The sequence below is a fragment of the Onychostruthus taczanowskii genome, unplaced genomic scaffold (genome assembly GCF_017590055.1).
Source record: "Onychostruthus taczanowskii isolate IOZ18803 unplaced genomic scaffold, ASM1759005v1 scaffold3, whole genome shotgun sequence".
NCBI lineage: Eukaryota > Metazoa > Chordata > Aves > Passeriformes > Passeridae > Onychostruthus > Onychostruthus taczanowskii.
This window is the reverse complement of record NW_024500349.1, coordinates 3,459,260-3,480,482: the sequence shown is the minus strand read 5'-3', so window position 1 is coordinate 3,480,482 and position 21,223 is coordinate 3,459,260. Positions and strand designations below refer to the sequence as shown.

The window sequence follows — 21,223 nt, the reverse complement described above, 5'->3', positions numbered from 1 at the left end:
TTCCCATCCATGACGGCAGTGGAAATACAGCCCCAATGTACATGGATGCTCCTTGTTGTTTTCTGCAGCATTTAATTCAGTATCTGGCATTGGACTAGAGTTTGTTGGCATTGTTAACTCTGGACCTATCCATATTTGAGGTTATTTTTCTGTGGAAATCACTGTTTGTAGTGTTCTATGCTCCATCTTGTTTTTAGCTTTTTTGCCCACGTCTCATTACTGTTAGTTTCTTTATACTAATGTCTTTGTCTTTTGTGGTTATTTCAGCATTTAGCATCATCTAAGAGTTGATTCAGTATGCAGGGTATCCCTTAGTCCAGATCATTAATAAAGATGTTAAATAAAACTGTGACTAACGCTAATCCCTCTGGCACACAGCTGGACACTTCCCTTCCAACTCAGCACATTGCCACTCATCATTACCCTTTGCTTATGGTCTGGCAGCCAGTTTCAGTGTTTGAGATAGTGTATCACACCCCAGGTCTTTGGAGTTCATCTACAGAGCAAGATTTTTTAATAGAAATTGCATCAAACGTTATCTTTTGTTGTTTTGTTCCACCAATTATTAAGTCCACTTTAAAAAAATAATTTATATGATGTCTTATTCATTAGTCACCTCTTCTTTTGATTGCCATTTTTTCTTATTTCTTCTGAAATCTAATTTTGCGTCCATATTGTCTTTTGTTTCTGCTGTCTGTACTTTCCTTCTATATTGTGTGTCAGTGTCCAACAAATATTTGCCAAGCTTTCCTTATTTGAAAACCAGAAAGGACGTATGGGCATATATTTGTATTTTTTTTAAGTCTACTACCATACTTTAGAATGCAGAACAAAATTAGATAGTGTTACAGTAGCATATCTTCAGTAATAAGCCCATGAAGAGAAATGAGGAAAAAGAACTGGCTACTCTTGTGTAGAAGTTCTGGAAAGACTTTTGAAGGATGCCTTACATTTGTTTGCTATCCTCACTTATTCCTTAAGAATTCCTTCGGATATTGAGACATATATCAGGTAGACATGTTTATTTGGTGTTTCCACGTATGACTTTTTTTTCAGTGTATGTTCTTCATTAATGTTTTTGAGTACCTTCTGATAAGCTCTTCAGATGTTTCCAGTTGTTCTTTCTTCTTGCATTTCTGCATGCCAATGTTTTATTAATTTCTCAGAATTATGTTTCTGGTAGTCTGTTACTCATATGCTGCCATGGTGTCTGTGTTCATTTCTTGGTTTGAAGTCTAATACTTTCTAGTCAGAGGCACCAGGCATCATTATATCCTCACATTCTGAATTCTACCCTCTTGCTTGAGTTCTGTGCTGTTGGCTTATCTGCTGAAACCTCCCTTCTCCAAATAATGACATTGCTGACAAAACTGAGTCTCTGAGATATGTTTTAAAAATATTTGTATAAGGAATTAAAGACATACTGTTAAGGTAATCATATAAATAAAGTAGACCTTGCTGCTGGCTCTCTCATTATTTGCATGTAGCCATTAAAGGTGAGATCTTTCCAAAAGGAGAGTGAGAATGATAGGCAACTTGAGAACTGGATTGGCATTCAAAAGTGCTTAGTGCTAAGCAACTGCTCTTGGATTATGTGGCTTGATATTATCCTCTGCTGTTTGTATTGCAGATAATTTTTCTTTAACTGAACAGTTCCTTTGATTCTCATCTTAGGGAATCAGAAACATAGATAATTTTGAGAGATGATGCAGACAGGCAGTAAGTATAAAAATATGAATAATGTTCCTGGGTTTTGTCACCCCTGCAGATGGTTTAAGCCAATCTCAGAACTCATACTGTTCATCTCTGTTGCCAGCCAGACTTATGACAACAGTTAAGATTTCTGCAGTGATATAAACATCATAAACTATCTTTGCCTTAGGCAAATACTGACTTTTATGAGGATTTCATGTGAGGATTTTAGTGTAATTTTGACCACCATGTTTTCCGTGGCAAGATCACTGGTATTCAGGTATTGCCATTCATGAGCATCTCCTCTGACTGTCTCTCAAAATTCATTCAAGAAAATCTTAATCACTTCCTTTCCTGCATTTCCGGTTGTGTTGCCTCATGTATCTGTCTAAATATTTCTGACATCTTGCCTGCCAAATAGAGAAATGAGAATTTTTGTTTTTTCGTGCAGGTTTTCTTCTTTTTTTTTTTTTTTTTAAACTAGTGTGACAGAGAAACACCTATCATTGTAGGAGACTGGTGAAAACTGTGATTTTTTTTCATACCTTTAAGTTATTTGCTAGCCAAACAGTTTAATACTTAAATTTAGTCATTTCTTTAAATGAACTAGCTAAGTTTTAAGTAATTGTTTGAGGATTTGTGAAAGATGCTGGCTGCAAGCAGGTCATCATGTATATGTGTTCAGTGCCTGCTTGGCCCATGTCAAAATGGGAAGATGGGAGACTCTCACCCTGCTGCTGCATTAAATCAGAGAGGTTAGATTATGTATCTGCAGCAGCACACTGTGAATAACGAGCCTCAGCACAGGGATGGTGCACCTGTCATTGCTGGAGGGCAAAGAGGCAAGTGGTTCCAAAGGGAACTGACCTTTTTCTTTCAGGCACTGAGTCAATCCCATATCCTAAGGCACACATTCTGCGTTAAAATTATTATAGCTCTCCTGGCATTAGGCTGAACAACACACTCTGGTGAAAATCTATGGAAAAAAACCCCAAAATATGTTTTGATGGTAGTTTGTTTATTGTTTTAATTAAGCCTTTATAGGAAATATATTCTGTAATTTTGAAAAGCATCGGTAAAGTTAATTTTTTCTCTGATGAAGATGAATTTAATTAAAATTTAAAATAAAATTTCAAAAGATTTTGAAATCTTTTGCCTGAATTAGCAGCTCACTAAATAGCAAAATATAAGTGCCAATGTTAATCGCTAAATGTGATTCACAAAAGCTGGCATCCTTTTAAATTCTGTAATACAGTGTATTTCCACTGGCTGCTACCTCAGCTGAATTTCTATCCCTAAGATCTGATTTACAAATAGACAACTTTCTGTTAAATTATTCACATCTCATAATAATTGATGTAACAGAGTTGATCTTATGCTGGAGCATATTTGATCATAAATTCAATGAAAACAGCCACCATCTTTGTGATGTTTGTCCAGCTAAAGCCTTCAGTGAATAAAATAATAAAGATGCCAGCTGTGTTTGTTTTATGATCACTGCTTCAATGGGAGACTGAAAATACAAATGAATAAAGGACCTAATTTTTCATGTTGGATTTATAAACTCAGAATCCTACTGCGAAGAATTTAAATTGAAAAAGAAAAATTTTTACTTCTGTCACGTTCGTATAAATGTATTGTGTGCTTTTGTATCCCTATTGTTTGAGAAAACAGAATAGTTTTAAAAGATTGATACTGTTTGGATATCTGTGGTATGGATATTTGGTTATCTGTGGTCTGTGGTAAGGAAATCTTGTAAAAGTAGGTTAAATTTATGCTTTTCACTTTGACATCATTACATGTTGAGAATGGACCATCACTTTTGCATTGCCTTCTTCAGTTAGATTTTATGGCAGTTTTAAAGTTCTATTTATTACTATATGCTCTTGGTGTGCCCCAAACTAATTTCATCTCCCTGACATTAAAAAATCATGCTGTGGATCATTATTGGCCTTCCTTCAGCATTATGACTTTTGCAGAATACTGTTACATTCCTTTTATTTCTTTCATATTTGATCCTTACAGTGCCCTTGAGTCAAGCTTTATTCGGCAACCATGAGGGCATGAATTTTCCTGAGATGTTGACAGATAGTGTTTGGTGAATATCATTTTTCTGTCAGCTACAGCCCATGTCTGTACTGCAAACTAAAGCAGAGCCAGGGACTATCTGCTGGCCCCGAGGCCATGTGACAGACCTTGGCTACAGCTGTGCTAAGTAACACTTGGGCATGCATCTCCTCTGGGCTTTATGTGGTCCCCATGCAGCTGCAGCTGCAGTTATTATTTTGGGGTTGTTCAGCCTCAGGTTTTTAAATCAAAATTTCCAGAATAAAGTAACACACATGTTGCAGACCATAGGAATTGTGTGTTCTAGTGTGACACATGGCATTCATTGCTTGTAGGAGCATAGAACCTGCTGCATTTTGGGAATGGATCCTGGCATGAGTTGTTCCCTGGGCTGTGTCCAGGAGGGAGTTTGGAGCATGCTGCTGACATGGGCAAAATGATCCAGGGGCATTGTGGACACTCAGTAGTTGAGCAGTCAGGCTCTTTCACTAGGCCTGTGAATTCAATTCAGCAGTAAGTCTTCAGCAGAGAGATTCCTGCTATTCCCTGTGCACACCTGAGCATATTCCTAGTGAAGCTCCCTACTTGGACTGTTCTGCTAGGATTCTTTTTCATTTAGGCCTAAAGTCTTAGGAAAAGAAAAATAAGAAATATCCCTATCCTGTGCATCCAGATTTATATATACATTTTACCTTTTTTTTCTTTCCAGCTTTTCCAATATACTTTATTGTCTTCTCAGCCAACTTTGTCATTCTGATCTTGATTATCATAATAGACTTCTTACATCCTCTCCTCATCAACATCCTTCTTCAGATCATATAACAAGCAACCAGTAAATTCTGGAGGTTTTTTGTGTGTTGTTTCATTCTCATCCCAGCACTGGCTATTTTACTTCATCATTTTTGAGCCCCTTCTTATTCTTTTCAGAATCCTCAATAATTTTGCCTCTTCCTGTCTTTCTTCACAAAGCTCCTATTCCCTGTTTTTATGTCAGTTATCTCTTTGTCATATTTAAGCCTTCTCATGTCCCCTAGAGAGTTCAGGCAGACTCAGAACTGCTGCTTTCCTTTATGGGAATCAGATGGGCTTATGCCCACATAGTGAATTTATCAGTTGTTTGTGGTCCTTGATTCCAGGCCTCTTGTTCTCAGTTTGGAATCTGCTAGGACTTGTCAGCCTCAAATATCTGCTTTTTTGCAAAAGCTTAATATTCATTTAACACTCTAAAATGAGACCCAGATGTTTATTTACCTGCCCATCCAATTCAATGACGGCACACATGACCAGAGCTTCATGGATTCCACAATTCCATGTGTGCGATATCTTTTGAGAATCCACTTGCTTTTTTTGGTTGTTAGAAGTGGCCTCAGCTCTGCTGGCAGTCAATTTTTAGTGATAGCTGGCTCTTTGGGAAATCTGACCTTTAGTGGTCACTTTCATAGATAAAAATTTTGATTTTAGTTCTTAAATCACCTATGCTGATTTATGCCTAAATAGCAGTAACTCCCTGCTTAGCTATCTCTCTTTCATGATACTTTGACAGGATAGGATTTGCAAAAATAGTTCAGGGTTGAGTTCTTCCCTACTGCAAGCCAATTTCTGAGTGTCAGCACTACATCTTCACACATATATAAGTATAGGCACTTAAGAACCATGTATTTCAGTAATTCGTGGCTAAAATAGATGGAGTTTGTGACATGTTGATTCACCTCCAAGATATTTATAGACAAAAAACAAACACATATTAAATTCATGCAACTTTTTAGAAAGACACTTCAATACAGGTATCTGTGGATACGTAATGTTCCCCTTTAAAAAAAAAAGTGCAAAATAATGTTACATTTTCTCCAAATTGCATACTAGAGAGATCACTGTTTTCTCCTTTCATGGTGGTCCCTGCATAAGAAACCCAGGCTTTTTTTCCCCAGTTCAAGTTCAAAGTCAAGTTCATACATTAACACAAGCATATTTGTCTCTTAACAAGTATTACTGCCTTTGGTGTCAGACATGGATTTTCAGCCTGACTGGTTCTTCCTACTCAAAGAGGACCTCAAGTTCACTTTAGAAGGTTTCTATCTGCATTAATGTAAAGAGAAATTGGTCTGCTAAATCAGGAGAGTGGATCTGGAGAAGGAATGGCGCTTTCCACGCCACAGAGCTGATGTGAAGGTGGTGTGTTCTTTTGTGATGTCACCTGAACCAGTGCCTGAGGGTCAGGGAGCTGCAGTTCTAGTAAGTCTGTCTAAATAGAGACATAATAATACCTAATTAAGTGTTCTTGACTGCATAGCTTGACTATATTGCCCATATGCCCTCATTACAACCATTTCAGTCTCTTCCTCTCAGTATTTACTAGTTCTGCATCATTTCCCTGTTGTGCCTTAGCTTAGGAGTATAACTGCAGAAAGACCAGGATGCCTGCTTTTACATAATTGCTCAGTCTCGTTGGGTTCAGCCAGGCAACTCATCTGCATAAAGTTAAATACATGCATGTGCCTGGGGTCTGTCTTCCTGAGCTTTCCAGGCTTGGGGCATTCTCTCTGCCTCCAAATCTCTCTCCGCCCTTAATGAGCTGTATAAATAAATACAAAGTACTCCTGTTAGTTCCATAGCCACAAAAATATATTTTATTAGCTGAGAGGTATACAGTAATAGAAAAGATCAGACCCATGCAATGTTTTAGGCAGCAGGAGGAGGACAGGGCAAGTAGCTGCTTCCAAGTGGTTGATGGATCTGAGGCCCCAGCAAGACAGATTTGTAGGTTAACTCTGATAAATGATCTTTGGCTTCACTGACTAAAGCAAGGTCACCCTTCTCAGGGCACTGCCTGCATGCTTGTAGCAAATTCTTGTTGAAGTACTGAGCAAACAAACCAGTTCTTATTTACATTAGAATGAAATTAAAACTTCTTAAACCCAAGATGATAAAATATCAGACAAAAGGGTAGAGATTCATAGAGCAGTATTAATATTTATTTACTAGCACTTAGTTCTGTCTTTGTTTGTTTTCTAAAGGTAATAGTCCAGGAAGACAGCTGGATAAGGGAAAATAAGGAAGACTTTTGTTTACTTCCCTAATGGGTGCACCCAGTTGACAAATTTGAAAATCAGAGCTTGTTTTTTTTTCTTTTTCTTCAGAATATCTTTTGCATGGATTTATTTGGAGAGAAGCAATTCAGGTTGTCAAGGATGGCATGAGGAAAAGCACAAGAGCTTTGACTGCATTGTGTGCCAAAGGTTTAATTCAGCTATTTCTATGTCGGGGGTGGTGGGGGCTTATTCCCTCTTTTCTTTTTTTTTTTTTTTTTTTTTTTTTTTTTGCTTATGTCCAGCCAGTGAGGAAATAAATATGTGAAGAAAGAATACTATGGAATGTTAACTCCACTGCTATATTTTTCTTCCTTTTATCATGCCCCAAGATTCACTGAAGTTGATATAAATTCACCATGCCTTATTTTAAAAAGCATAACAGAAAGGCATTCTTCCTTTAAGAGTCAGACTGTAAAAGGTGATTTTCTTTCACTCCGTTTGGTTTAAGCCTGTAAAAAGCATTAAGTGAAAAATCTGATATATTTGTTAGGGCATTTACTGCATTACTAACTTATATTTTCAGTTCTCAGTGAAAGGTTTATAGAGAACATAAACCTTGAAGAGTTTTGTTCAGGATTAAAGTTATATTTTCTCCATTTTCTGGTGAAATAATAGCTCATAAAATGATTGGGGTGTTAGCAATTATTTTTAGCTCTGTTTATTTTCCAAGGTTATTCTGTTCAACTTTCTGAGGTGCACACAGGCAGCTTTTAAAAAACATTCACCTTGATCAGAAGATTCACGCCCTTTAAAGAATTTCAGAATAATCAAAAGCTTCTGACTAGATGTCACCACTGTGTTGTTTTTCTTCATTAATTGCACTTAGAGCAAAGATCTTCCAGTAAACTATGAATCTGGCATATTCAGTAGTGGTCTGTTGTGGTGTAAGTAATGTACCATGTCTTCCATAATTAGTATCTTTAATACTGGGCTAATTGGGATGATGAAAGAATTAAAATAGGTTGGTGGTGGCATGTAAAATCAAAAAGAAGTAATTGCTAAATTCTTTCTGGGACAAAATAGTAAAGCATGTTCTAATTAAAATTTCTTAGGAAATACTTTTTCTGGGAAATACCCATATCTAAGAGAAACTGCTGAAAACTGAGTGAAATAATGTGAATTACTTAAGGTAGTCTTCTTCTAGTTTCATTACTTCTGGTTTTAAACAGTAGCAAAACACTGTACCCAGCAGTCATGTTGCCTAGGCTATACAATCTCAGAATTCCTAGGAATTAAGGAAGTTTTGTGATCACATTCTCAAAAGCTTACGGTGTGTTATCACTGCATGTACATTTTATGTTTGCTGTTTAAATAAATTCTTCTTCACTTTAGTGTCTACCATGTAGACTCCATGCTTCTTGCTTCATTTGATGCTCCAGCATATGTTATTATATGTAAACCTTATTCTGCATCAGAATTGGAAGAAACAAGTAGGAAAAATGTCTGCAGTATTGTCAATGAACAGTATAAGCAATCTTCCTGCCCAAAGCACTCCATAGCTGGTGCTGAGTTTCTTTGGAAGGTTTCATAGCTGAGCATTTTTATTCTGAGGCATCAGAGCAAGAGCTACTAGCCCAGGTAGCTCTCACAGAATGCAGGATACTTTTAGGTCTGTTGTACATTGACTGGTTCTCCTTCAGCTTAGCCTTTAAACATCAAATCAACCAAATTCAATTTTTTAAAGTGGTGTGCTCTGTAATGGTGGTAATGTTCTGCTTCCTCTATGAAGCAGACCTTCCAAGCTGGAAATCTCAAGCATCATTTTCTTGAAGAAATGCAGTAATACGTCTGAAACACATCAAATCTAGTGCAAAAGAGTCAGGGAGAAACAGACTCATATCTAAGTTTTTGTCTTGAGTTGCATTTGGTGATGACACATACAAATAATCAAGTTGTAATTGAGCATAATGGCTATTGTCAAAAGTGAATTGCCTTGAGAGGTTGAATCACTTCATTGTCTAGCTTAGGTGTGACCAAACTGAGTCTCTGAAGTCTAATCTGACTCATGAGCAGTTTAAGCTTCTTAATTCTCTGTTCTGAGAAGTTCAGGAGCTGCAACTATAATTTTGGTTTACCTACTGGGTCAGTAAATTCTTTTAAAAATTTACCAAGCATATGGCATTATATGCCTAGGGCTAAATCTATATTAATTAAAATAGAAAACCTAGTTGTCTATATTGTTAGAACCTTCATTTTTTACGTTCACCTTTTTTCATGAAATGCTGTTCATCTTGGCTGCCTTCCAACTCATGGCATCTGGGCACCTGACAAATGAGAATTCGTTCAGACAGGTGAGGGTTATCATTACCTTCCTGGAATGCACTGAGTGAACTTCCCTCCACAGCTTTCTAAATGGGGCTCTGACCTCTGCTACATCGACATTAACAGCAATGCCAAGGAATCAAACACTGACGCTGTTATTTTCATCTCTATTCCATATCAGTGAATACTTATCACTGGTTGTCATGGTTTTTATTGTAATAATAAATATTTTGACCACTTTTTCAGTACTTCAGTGGATAAGACTTCTGATGCTGTAATATGGTAATATAATTAAAGGGGATCAAACTAAATTTTAAATTTCCAAAGAGATCACATCATACACCACCATGGAAATCACGATGGCCTGAAGACTGTGGTGTGCAGTGTTGTGCAGGAACACAGAGCAAGGACAGACACTGGGGACAGTACAGCCATGTTATAGCCTGTTATAGCCAGTGCAGGCTTTGTCCCAGCCTAGCTCATCCAAGAGCGAGTCATTGTGCTATGTGGCAATCTTGCTTCTATTTGGGCGCTGAGCTAGAAGTGTACAATTAAAGTGATGGCTAAGGGAGTCTGGAGACTGGATTTTCCCACCCTGCTTGTGTAGAGAGCTCAGTGTTTCTGAGTCTGAACTGTTGCAAACATCTCAATTTGGGAAGAGCAAGAGGGGCATCAGGTGTTTGGAGACAAGTCTTTCTTTTCTAGGCAAGGTGCACAACCCAGGACTGCTGTTGGCAGCCCTATGCAGGTGTGGAGTAAGTGTCAACAGTGACATGTCACATTGTCTCTGTTTAATTGTATGCTTTACTCTATAGTTTGGCTTGAGGTATCTCTATATTGTGCTGAAGAGCAAATTCTGCATTTTGTGATTGATCAGCAACAAGTGATTCACTGCTTGAGTGAGCCATCAAATGATTTTGTCTTTCTTTGTTCATCAGTTTTAGTCCTCAATACCCTTTGTAAACACTGAAAAAATGGTAACATCTTTACTCTGTTATATTCTCGTCTTGATGTACTCCTTTATGCCTTCATCTATATCAAAAGCTAAAAGCCTGGCATCAAAACTTGCGTTCACTTGTTGTGGTGGTTTCTTGATGGCGAAATAAACCCTACAAAAGCTCCGTGGAGGCACACCAGGCCCGTTAGGGAAGCAGCTCCTGCACGCTGGAGCTGGCGCGTCGGCTCTTTGAAGACAGTAGGAGTTCTCTGCATGGTGGTAACAACAGAAAGGCTGCTGGAGCTCGTAAAGAGGAAATGCTGCTCGGGTAGGGCCTGCTCTGACTCGTGTTTCACATAGCTGCTGCTACGAGGATCACGTGGAGATTCAGAGGTATAAACTAGCAAGGCACACGTGGGCGTTTTTGTATCAGCTGGTTAGAGGACAATGCATTTACAAAGTAAGTATTAACTACAATGCATAGTGCTGTATGGTTTTGTACAGAGCTCAGGAGAGGCTAAATCCTGGGATGAGGGGAAAAGGCTGCTGTCCTCAAGCAGCCTTGGGTGAAAATGGGGAATGCAACCACTGTGGCAGTGCCTTGGGAGGTGAGGCAGCACAGGGACTGTACAGGAGCTCTGTTGCTGAGGGGAGCAGAGCATCCTCTCTGAAATGAGCTGTGAGGGCTCCTACCTGGCCTGCCCTATTCACACCAATTTGTTAGTTCTCTTCATACCATTGAACTTTAAGCTCTGCTACACGGTGTGAATGTTCAGGTTAACTGGTTTTGTCTTTCAGGTTGCAGGAACTTCCTTAGAATAAAGAAAGAGCTGAAATTTCCAAAGGGAATTAGGTACCTGACTCCTCTAGGCCATGCTATAAATTCCAGTTGAGAAATGAATTAATGATGCACTGCAAGAATCATATCTTCACATGGAAAATATTCACAGTAAATGATTTTTGCTTTGAGAAGTATTTACCTCATGCTGCTAGGAGCATATAGACAGCATATTATCTCCATTTGTTTTAATGCCCATTTGTATTAATTATTAATGTGAATTTGAACTGCCTTCTTCATTGCATTAAAAAGCAAATCACCCCAAGTTCAGAAGTTCACTGCACATGCCCCAAACTTTTTTTTTCTTAAGAGCTTAAACCAAACTTCAGTGATCTTAGTCATGTTCTGCTTGACCAAGTACTGACCTTCCTCTGCAGTAGAAAGACATGTAAGCCTGTTTTCTGAAATTAAATCAAATTCATGTAATCCAATGAGATTTACAACTGCTCAAGTCTAGTCAGATTCATATATATTTCAAGTGAGACAGGTTCATATGGTGTTTGTTTTTTCTTGAGCTAAGGCTGTATATAGCATTTGGGATTAAATTGAAAATCAATGTGTTTCACAAATGTCATCAGAGTAGGTGTGTAAAAATATTCCCAGTATTTCTCAAAAAAAAGTCTACACATTATTTAATGCTCATTGCCAAAGGTTTCTCTGTACTCTGCTGTACACCACATTTTCTGAAAGTATGTATGCTGTCATGGCCAGTAACTATTCCTCAGTGATTAGTGTGACAGTAAGTGAAGCGTGAATATTGAGACTTGCCATATCATGCATGCCAAGTTCCTATATGGCCCAACTGCTGTGAGACAAAACATGCTATTATGTTTTAGACACAAAGCCATATTGTATGAAATTCCATCCTGTCTCGTACTGAAAGAGGTGTATTTAAAAATGAAATCTTTTTCTTCTACAGTTCTTTTTGTTAACTTCTGTATTAGGTATTTAACTACTGAGCCCCGTCAGAAAATTTAGCCTTTGTCTCTGTTGAGGAATAAGATTTCAAACTTAAATCAGATAAATTGTTAATGTTTTAAGGAGGATATTTTAAAGACAATATTGGCAAAAAGAAAACAAAAAAAAGGAGAGAAACAAAGCAATCGTTCCAATGTTCCGACCACTGAAGTTATGCACTAAATAGGGTTTTCCAAACAACTCTGATGTAGCAGATGTAATTTTAATACAGGATCATACAGGACATTTTTCATAAGTAAAGACTAGCTTGTCTTTAAAAGGAGCAGCAAAATTAGTCATGCATTCCACTAAGGCATTGGTTTTTAATACTGACAACCTTAGGAGACCGCATGCATGTGCTTTTTGCAGTGGCCTCTGATTTCCAGAAGTGACCTTTGCAGAAGACATGAGTTTTGGAGAAGAATTTTTTCATTGCTGGGCGAAGCTCCATAAACAAAATTAGAATTTTAATGTAGAACTGTAAAGATACAGCTGAGCTAGGGGAAAGTGGTGATTCGTGAGTTACTCAGATGATCTTTGGCCTGTATTACACAAGAGGTGACACTTGATCGTTATGGTCCCTTCTGAGTTTGAAATCTATAAATACTTGGAAACATAATGCTAATAATGTAGCAACTGGAATCTTCAAAGCACTGGCAAACAACTAACACCAACCCCACACCCCCAGCACTACTTGGAATGTGATCAGGGAAGATAGATCTAATAATTATAGCAGATTGAACTATTTTTGTGGACTGTGCTATGAATTTAGTCTTTTTTCTATTTTTTAATTATAAAACTGGTTCTAATTATGACTGATTTATTCATAAGTGTTTTAATTACTTGATATGATTATTTTGCAGCCCTAGATATTTTTGTTGGATTTATATTATATTAAATATATAACATGCTGATTATTTGATGTTTATCTTTGGTTTCTCAACTGATTTCAGTAAATATGTATCTTTTTTTTTGTCTAAACTAGGAAGGTGACTGGCTTTCTAAACCATTCCTATTCAAAACCTGTTCAATTTATATTTGTTTTTCTGAATTTCTTGCAAAAAGACCTTAGCAGTATGCCAGGTACACTGGTGACCATTAATGCAGTCAAAATGCCAGCATCACCATGTGTGAGGAGCTGCAGATGGCATCCAAAATTTCACCTGCAAGTCAGAATCTCTTGATGTTTGAATGTTATCTCCTTTGGTTTGCTTTGCCTTACCTAATTAGTATCTCCACTATATGTATGGATCAGCTAAGGAATGGTGTATTTCTTATATTGAAGGATAATATTTCACTACTTAAGTGACTGCATTTTTCTGAATTAACAGTAGTTCTCATTCAAGACACAGCAGCTTTACTATAGATCCTAAAATCTTGCAGCTACCTCTGTAGGGAAAAATTACATTGGTGAAGTGATTTGACAGAACCTCTGAACGATTCATTGGTGCAGGGGGGATTAGGGCTCAGGGCTCACAGACTCAATATAATCACCATTCTGTGGAAATTTTGGATGTGTAGAAGAATTAATACCAATCCTCCTTGAATATTTGCCACTCCTTTTCCTTTTCTTTATTGATAAAAACCTTTTGTCTTTGTATTTTTCTGTGTTCTGTAATGAAATTATCTGTAATTGTCACAAAAGTCTACTGAACATTTTCAACAATCTGGTAGTTTAAGTAGTCTGGAATTATTCTAATTTATAATGTAATTTATAAGCAATGAGTCTTTCATTCAGGGTGTTTTTCTTTTGTCACAAACTGAAAATGAAAACAGAAAAAAACTTACCCATCAGAAACAGTGGACTTCAGCAACTGTTTAACCTGAAATAGCAATTTTGAAACCTAATCCTGGGAATTCAGTAAGATTATGAGTGATGAGCTACAATGTCTTAAAGTGGTCAGCACTCCTAAGCAATTCATCCCTGGGTACTTTCTGGACATATATCCTGCCAGTTCTCAAGAAGAGATCAGATAGGCACAGTATTCAAATTTCCATCTAGCACATAGTTGCTAGAAATTAAAAAGACAGCCAGTGGCATACTTTTTGAATGATTGCAGATATCAGCATATCATACATATGCCAGTACATAATTTAGGATAGATGCTTGTGACTTTTTTTTTTTAATTTAAAATGAATATCTAAAATTAGGGGGATTTTTCATATTGATGATGGTATGGATGTGGACAAAGAGTTGTGTCTATGACATTTGTAACTTAAATTTCTCACTGTAGTAACCTGTTTTATTTATTTAGTGTTTTCAGCGTTGTCTGTTCTTTGTTTGAGAGGCAGTTTTCACCTGTGGCTATACTGTTTCATATAAATCATGCCATGTCAACCCAATAAAAGAGTAATGTTGCTTAATCCATCTTCTTGAATTTTTTTTAGAAAGTCAGCTTAAGCTGAAAAAAATTAATATTTGCATGAAACATGCTGTAGGAATATTGATTTTAGAGGAAAACATAATCTTTTTCTAATGCTGAGTTTTTTCGGACTGCAGTCTACTATCTACTGTTTTTGGGAAACCAGTGCATTGAAGAAACCTTTTATAGAATTTGGCTTTTACCCAGTGAGACATCTTTACTGAGCAAAGGCATGGTTGAATTTATGAAGTTTCCTAGTAATAATAGCATCATGATGTCAACAAGATTCAGCCATGTATTTTTTCAACTGCATATTCCAAAAAGTTTGGTGGCTTTGGAAATTTAGGAGGCAGCTGTAGCTTACTAGACCCAGGCCACATCTTGCTGATTACCAGTTTGCTCTCTCCACTTCAAGTCTATTACCTTTTAGATTTCATTTTCTTATAATATTCCCAAGGATTTAGCTCCCAGTGAAACAGTAAGTTTTCTCAGTTTCTGTAGGAAGCTTAGAAGAGATAACTCACTTAAATTTAATGTTTGCATTAGATTAACACTCTAATGAGGAGTCAATTCCCTGCCATGTGAGTATATGAACAAATAAGTCAGTACCTCCTGAAAGACAAATGTCTTTGTAAAACATGATGAATGTGTTGCATGTTAAACATCACTGGATTTTAAAATGCGATACTTCTCAAAGTTGTGTGAGTGTTGCTGTTATTTAAGCTTGAATTTCATGTGTTCAGAAGGTAATAAGCATTTGTTTCCAGCACTGTAAATTTTCAGTTTGTTAGTATGCTCAATAAAATGTTAATGGAAGAATCAAAAGAGTTGCTTTCAAGATGCTGTTGCTCATGATGCTTTAGCATATATGGCAGGGCATATGTGATGTGGTGTATTATATGCTCTGAAATTGTAAAATTTGTATAAATTTTGAGCTGTCAATATAGAAATAATTAATCAACTCCTTTTCCTGGTAGCACTCCTGGCTATTAAGACTTGGTGTTTCATCTGTGCTGACTGGAGATGGAATTAATAACCAGAATAATGATACTGTTTTCCAGAAAAACCTTCTTGTTTGTGTTTCAGGCTGAGCTGTGTGAACCATGCAGAAGATCTAGCTTCCAAACTACTCCAGTGTTTCCCAAAGAACAGATTGTCAGCACAGGCAGCTCTGAGCCATGAGTACTTCAGTGATCTGCCCCCACGGCTATGGGAGTTAACTGATAGTGAGTATAACCACCTCCAAATGGATTAGAAACAAAGATTCTAGTTCAGATGCATGTGTGTATGCTAACCCCCACATACAGACAGTCACATGGACACACACAGCCACACACAAAATACGTGACTGCAATTGTGTAGATTGAAATTACATAGTTAGCTTGACACAGGACAAAATGGATTTTTTTTTTTTTGCTATCTCTGCTCTGCAGTCTGCAGCCTGCTATCTTTGTATTTGATTATGTGTGGAGCCAATAGAATTCTTTGAATTGTCATAAAGCAAAAGGAAAAATGCAATTTACATATTTAGTGCTTTTCACTTATAATGTACAGTACTTCTTAACTAGCTGCAGCACACAGGATAAAAATCCAGCTGCGTTTGATTCACAGAATCTCTGTGTGTTATAACAGTAACCTTTAAGAAAGGACTCGGCATTCAGAAGTCTGGGAAACACAAAGTAAACAATCAGTTAATCTGCTGAATTACTGTACGAAGAGGATGGCAAATTATATTCTTAACTAAGAATGCTTTCACTATTTTCATATATTCTTTTGCTTCCTTTATTAAACAGAATGCATTCCAGTTGACTTGGCAGAAATGTTCCCATCATCATGTATGCTGTCAATTATCTTTTTAGTAATTTAAAATAATTTATATTGTATGGCTGCATGTTGTTTTTCAGTGTTAAAAGCGCACAACTATTTATTCTAGGGAAAAAAACAGTATCATGAATGATATTTTTTATTCAGAGAATATTCTATTATAAAAAGGTTTCACAAGGGAACAACAGTCAGCATTTTGCTTTAACTCAGTATGGTGAAGAGACACATGCTTGCATTACAGCATTGTATGTTCTTTTCTGTTTCCAAACATGCATCCATTAGCAAAAGATCTGTATCCAGTACCTTAAGGCAGAAAGTTCAGAGATGCAACAATGGAACACATGTGTGTAACTATGGCTGGTTTAAAAGTTTGCATCTAAAACCTAAGTTCTCTTTTTGAATATTCATCCACAGGAGAATCTGTTTACAGTAGTGTCAGTACAAAAAATTTGTCTTCCTGAAGTTTATCTTTTCCATCCTCAACAGCTGTAGTAGTCACATTTTGAGCTGCTTCTGTGGCTTGGCTGTCCAAGTAACTACTCCCAGCTCTGCTCTGAAGAGCACTCTCCCACTTTTAGAATATGAAGATTAAAACCAAAATATCACCAATAATTTCTGTCCATCACTATCATAGACTGTGCTCTGGCTCTGCAAAAAGATTGCCAGTTTCCTCCTCTGCCTTAGTGACCCACCACGCAGTTTGCTGACTGTGGTGCTTGATAAGCAGAAAATTTTAATATTTGGTGTAAGTTAAGGCAGCTGCTGTTAAAAGTCTGCCTTTGCAGAAACTGATGCAGAGATTCTTTCCTTCAGGACTAGTGAAACATCAAGAATGCCAGTTAATTTATCCAATTTCCACCAAATGGAAAACAAAAATCACTCTGCAGTGGTGACATCTCAATCCCTATGACTGTGTGATTTAGTCTAGCCAGGATTTTGAATTCTGAATTCTGCAGTAGCACTTTTCTGTTAATATGGACTTATTACCCACTTGCCACTTAGTTTATCAGTCAGTGGTTAAATCCAGTTCTATCAGTGAAGTAAATGCCTACACATTATCACTCTGCAGCAGGCTGCCAACAGAGACAGTCTTGTCCTAGTCATTAACAAGCACAATGTATGCAGAACACCAGAGGGGAATTAAAACCACAAAAAATACCTCAGGGTGGTATTTTTAATATGAGAATTTAATTTGTAATTTCACAGATTAAGAATTTTGGCTGCATTAATCCTTTTATCAGCTCACAGCAGGTTATTTGCAGAAGCATAACCATAAGGCGATATTCATTGGCAGAAACACGTCTTTGCATAACGTTAAACATCAGGAGCAGTGAAACCTTTTGAAGGGGGGAGAATAAAGATGAAAAATCATTATATTTTAAAGCAAGGTTCTTCTAAATGCCTCCAGTAAAATTTTGAGTTACAGAAAGACTATTTCTGTGTCTAAGAGATAATCATTATGAAGCATAAATCCAGATGCAAGAAAGGACAATCCCAATATCAAATACTACAATCGTTTCTATTTAGTATGACTTGGATATACTTGTAAACATATTTACAAAACAAAGGAGTCATATACTTTGGAGAGTTGGGAAAATGTTTACTGTGTAGTGAAATCACCAGTTTTTGTGATTCTAGTTTTCTTTCCTAATATTTACATCAAGAAACACTATTGATAGTTAATTAAATATAGTTATAAACATATTGAGCCTTTATGTAGAAACAAAATTAGTGCTTTCTAATTTGGACACTACCAATGATTTTGCAAATCTCTGTAGTGAGTAGTATTCATCATGGAATATATTTTTGTCTAATGCTGAATTGTAAATTTTGGGATTTAGTACTTAAAACAAGGGAAAGACTCATATGTGGGTAGAAAAGCAAGTGGGATGAATCAGTCAAATGATTTTCCATCAGAAAATTGTTTCTTTGGAATCACAATATTTCACAAAAGTATGGTGACTCAGCCTACAACGAAAAAGTGAAAATGAAGTAAGTGTTTGACTTTGTATTCTGGTTTTGACCTTTACCACTATGTATTTATATTCTATGTAATACTTTATAGTATATTTTTTATTGGGGTTTATTTTAAAAACGTGTGTAAAGTTAGTTTATGTGAGAAGCACAATTTTGCTTTTATTACCTGGTTTAGTTTCAAGTCAAGGCATAATTTCAATTGGGTTGGAAGTTCAATTTTCAGATAAGCTCTGTCTAAAAGGTAGCCACTTTCAGTTTTTGAAAATAGTACATTAAAAAGGTAAGAGCAATGTAGTTTTGCTAAAAACACCTTGTCTAGGGATACAGTGCAATTTATGATGCAGCATAGCTTTCATTCATCTGAAAATTGAGCAGTAATCCATAGTTTCATACTTTTTACTAAATATCAGTACTTGTTATTTTCTATTTTAAAAAATCATTCCTCCCCCTTTTCTGCTTTTGTATTTGAGAGCTCATATTCATTTATTTGCATAAAATATCTGTCCTTATTAATGTGTGTAACCAAGGATAGCAGAATAAGAAATGCAAGTTGAGATGTCAAACTACAGTGGGAAGGTCTGTGCCTAAAGCAATAACCAGATCTTTTAAAGACATATAGATGAAAAAAGTAGTTCCAGAAACTTATAGGCATGCCGGTTAGTGCAAAAAAGAAAACTCTTATGGCCCTGATTAGTTCTTTAGCATTTCCCTATGGAACCATGCAGTGGCAGCTCTCGTGAGGATATTGTTCTGGGGATGTTTGTTTTCAGAAGTTATTAAAAGCCATTGATTTTTCCCCATCAGATTTAGGCATCCTAAGTAAAAATGAGTTTTCATATTATCAGTATGTTAATTCTTAACCATTTGCATATTTGGACTGCTGATTGATTATTATCATCATGTCTCTTAATAATTCATTGCCTGGTGTGACATTGAAGTTGTCAAGGTTTTTCTAGCTCATGCAAAAAGGGATTGCTTCATGTAAAAGATTTTGGAGTTGTTGGGATATTTTTAACAAGCCTAGTTGTCTTTGGTAATTCAAAAAAGAAAGTCAAACAGGATTGTTCAGTTCTACTGACATCAATAGTCTGAAGATATAATATGTGGTATCAAATGATTGAAAAACCTTGCTGCATGTTTTACCTTCTTATTTCTGAGTTCTCCCAGCAGAAGTTTGAAAGCGGAAGTTGTTAATTGCATGGTGGTGTAGAGGAGAAATAAACACACACAATCTGAAAACAGGTTTTTTGAAGATGCATGCTGCTAAAAATGTTTGCACCATACAACTTCCATCATAAAGCATTCAGCTTCTTTGCATTCAGATTTTGAGCAGTGCTTACTGGCAGAAATAGGTAGCATATGTATTCAATATGTTGTGTCTACCATATGTATTAATTATTTTTAAATTACTGCTTCTACTGCAAAAAGAAACCAAAGTTTCTGAACTGACACTCTTTTTTACAGTGTCTTCTATTTTTACTGTACCGAATGTAAGATTACAGCCAGAGACTGGAGAAAGCATGAGAGCCTTTGGAAAAAACAATAGTTATGGCAAAGGTGTATCAAACAGCAAACACTGAAGAATACCTATGTTCACAACTGATAATGCAGGTAAGACATGATTATTGGACAGGATATCTTTGAAAATGCTCTTTAGTTATCTTTAGAGAAACAAAATAGAAAACTCAATTGCATGTCCATATGCAGGCTGATATTCTGTTTTTGCAGTTTTACAGTCGCTATAAAGACTATAAGTACTCAGGAATGAGTGTCACTGACAGGTTGAAAACACTGCAGAACTTGGTGCTATATATTAAATTATAATTTTCCTTTAATTTGGTCCGATACTTTTTTCCCCTCTGGTAAAATAAGAAGAGATACTTTTTTCCCCTCTTGCAAGTTCTTTTGTTAAATTTTGGGGCAAGGAGGAGAAATTCTATGATTCTGTGATTTAAGGTCCCTCACAACCCTAACCATTCTATGATTCTGTTGTTTGGTAGGTTGGTAGTCTTGGTAGCAGAAGGATGTTCTTGGCAAAGAGGTGCTGTCATGTTGGTGATTATGATCTCTATGACTGGCTCAACCAATATTAGTTTTGTTCAACCATTGCTATTCAGCAGTGAAGTAGTGTGTAATATGACTTCTGGCATTTTAAGAGCAGAGCAGAAATTGGGAATGCCAGGTGAACAGAGAGGCCACTTACCAAATTACAGCAAGGGGAAGGCGGAGTTATATCATGGCATTAATTATCTTCTGCCCATATGCACCAGCCCAGTGTTTGCTCAGTGGGATTTAACACTTAGCAGACTCTTCCAGAGTAGCAGTATTTCTTTATATAGCTGCTCTGCTTATTGTGCTTCTCTAAATCATTTCATACCACAGTGTTTCACAAAATACCTTAAGAGCAGATTCTTTTCATTCAAAAAAATCCAGCCCTGCCTTTTTTTGTTTGTTTTTAAAGACACAGTTGCTTTTGCATGTTGAGTCCATTTTAACAGTTTGTTACAGAAGTTCTAGGAGCTGAGATAAATGCACATGCTGCTCATATACCTATTTGAAGACCTATATGGTCTCCTATAAATGTAGTTGATATTCACATGATGTCTATATTTAGCTAAGTCTGCTTTATACAATATCAAATATACCTTTCTCTAATGAATTACATTTGGGTTTCCTGTTGTATGCTTATGTAAAACTGCGGTTTTTAACCCTGTAATGTCAGTCTTCGCCTGACAGGCAGTAACTACTGAAAAACTGGAATGAATAGATTTCGGTGCTGACAGCCTGCCCCAGTTTTTGCACAAGCTCTTCGCCAACAAACCATTTAAGATTCTCTAATGTCAGAAATGAAGCTGCCTCAGAGCAGTCTGTTTACATCCTTATTGACAAGCTAATCCCTACTTTTCCTGGGGCTCTGTCCCTGCAGACATCTCTTCAACCTTGTCTGTTCTAACGTGACATATCATCCATCTAAAGTATATTTAGAATGTGCCCATCTGTGCTAAAGACCTTTTGTGTAGAAGCTTATGTACAGAATCTCAGTTCTCATATACAGAATCTCCTTTCTGTTGCTTCCAAATAAATGCAATTTTTCATGTATAAAATATGCAATAGAAGGTTTTTGCAAATGAGCATGTAAAATATTATAAAAGAACCATTGGATCATTCTTACTGAATATCTATTTGAGCAGGTACAAATTACTATTTTAAATTTTTA

The 21,223-nt window shown here is 36.6% G+C and overlaps 1 protein-coding gene across 4 annotated transcripts in view; it reads left to right on the top strand.

Annotated features, from left to right (window-relative positions):
• Positions 1-21,223, top strand: part of CDK14 (cyclin dependent kinase 14) — a 315,608-nt gene that overhangs the window by 230,950 nt on the left and 63,435 nt on the right. For all 4 annotated transcript variants that reach the window (XM_041408676.1, XM_041408674.1, XM_041408677.1 and 1 more), the window contains 2 exons: positions 15,292-15,431; positions 19,471-19,617. In XM_041408676.1, coding sequence (XP_041264610.1) covers positions 15,292-15,431; positions 19,471-19,586 — 256 coding nt within the window. In that variant the 3' untranslated portion in view covers positions 19,587-19,617. The remainder of the gene's footprint in view (positions 1-15,291; positions 15,432-19,470; positions 19,618-21,223) is intronic.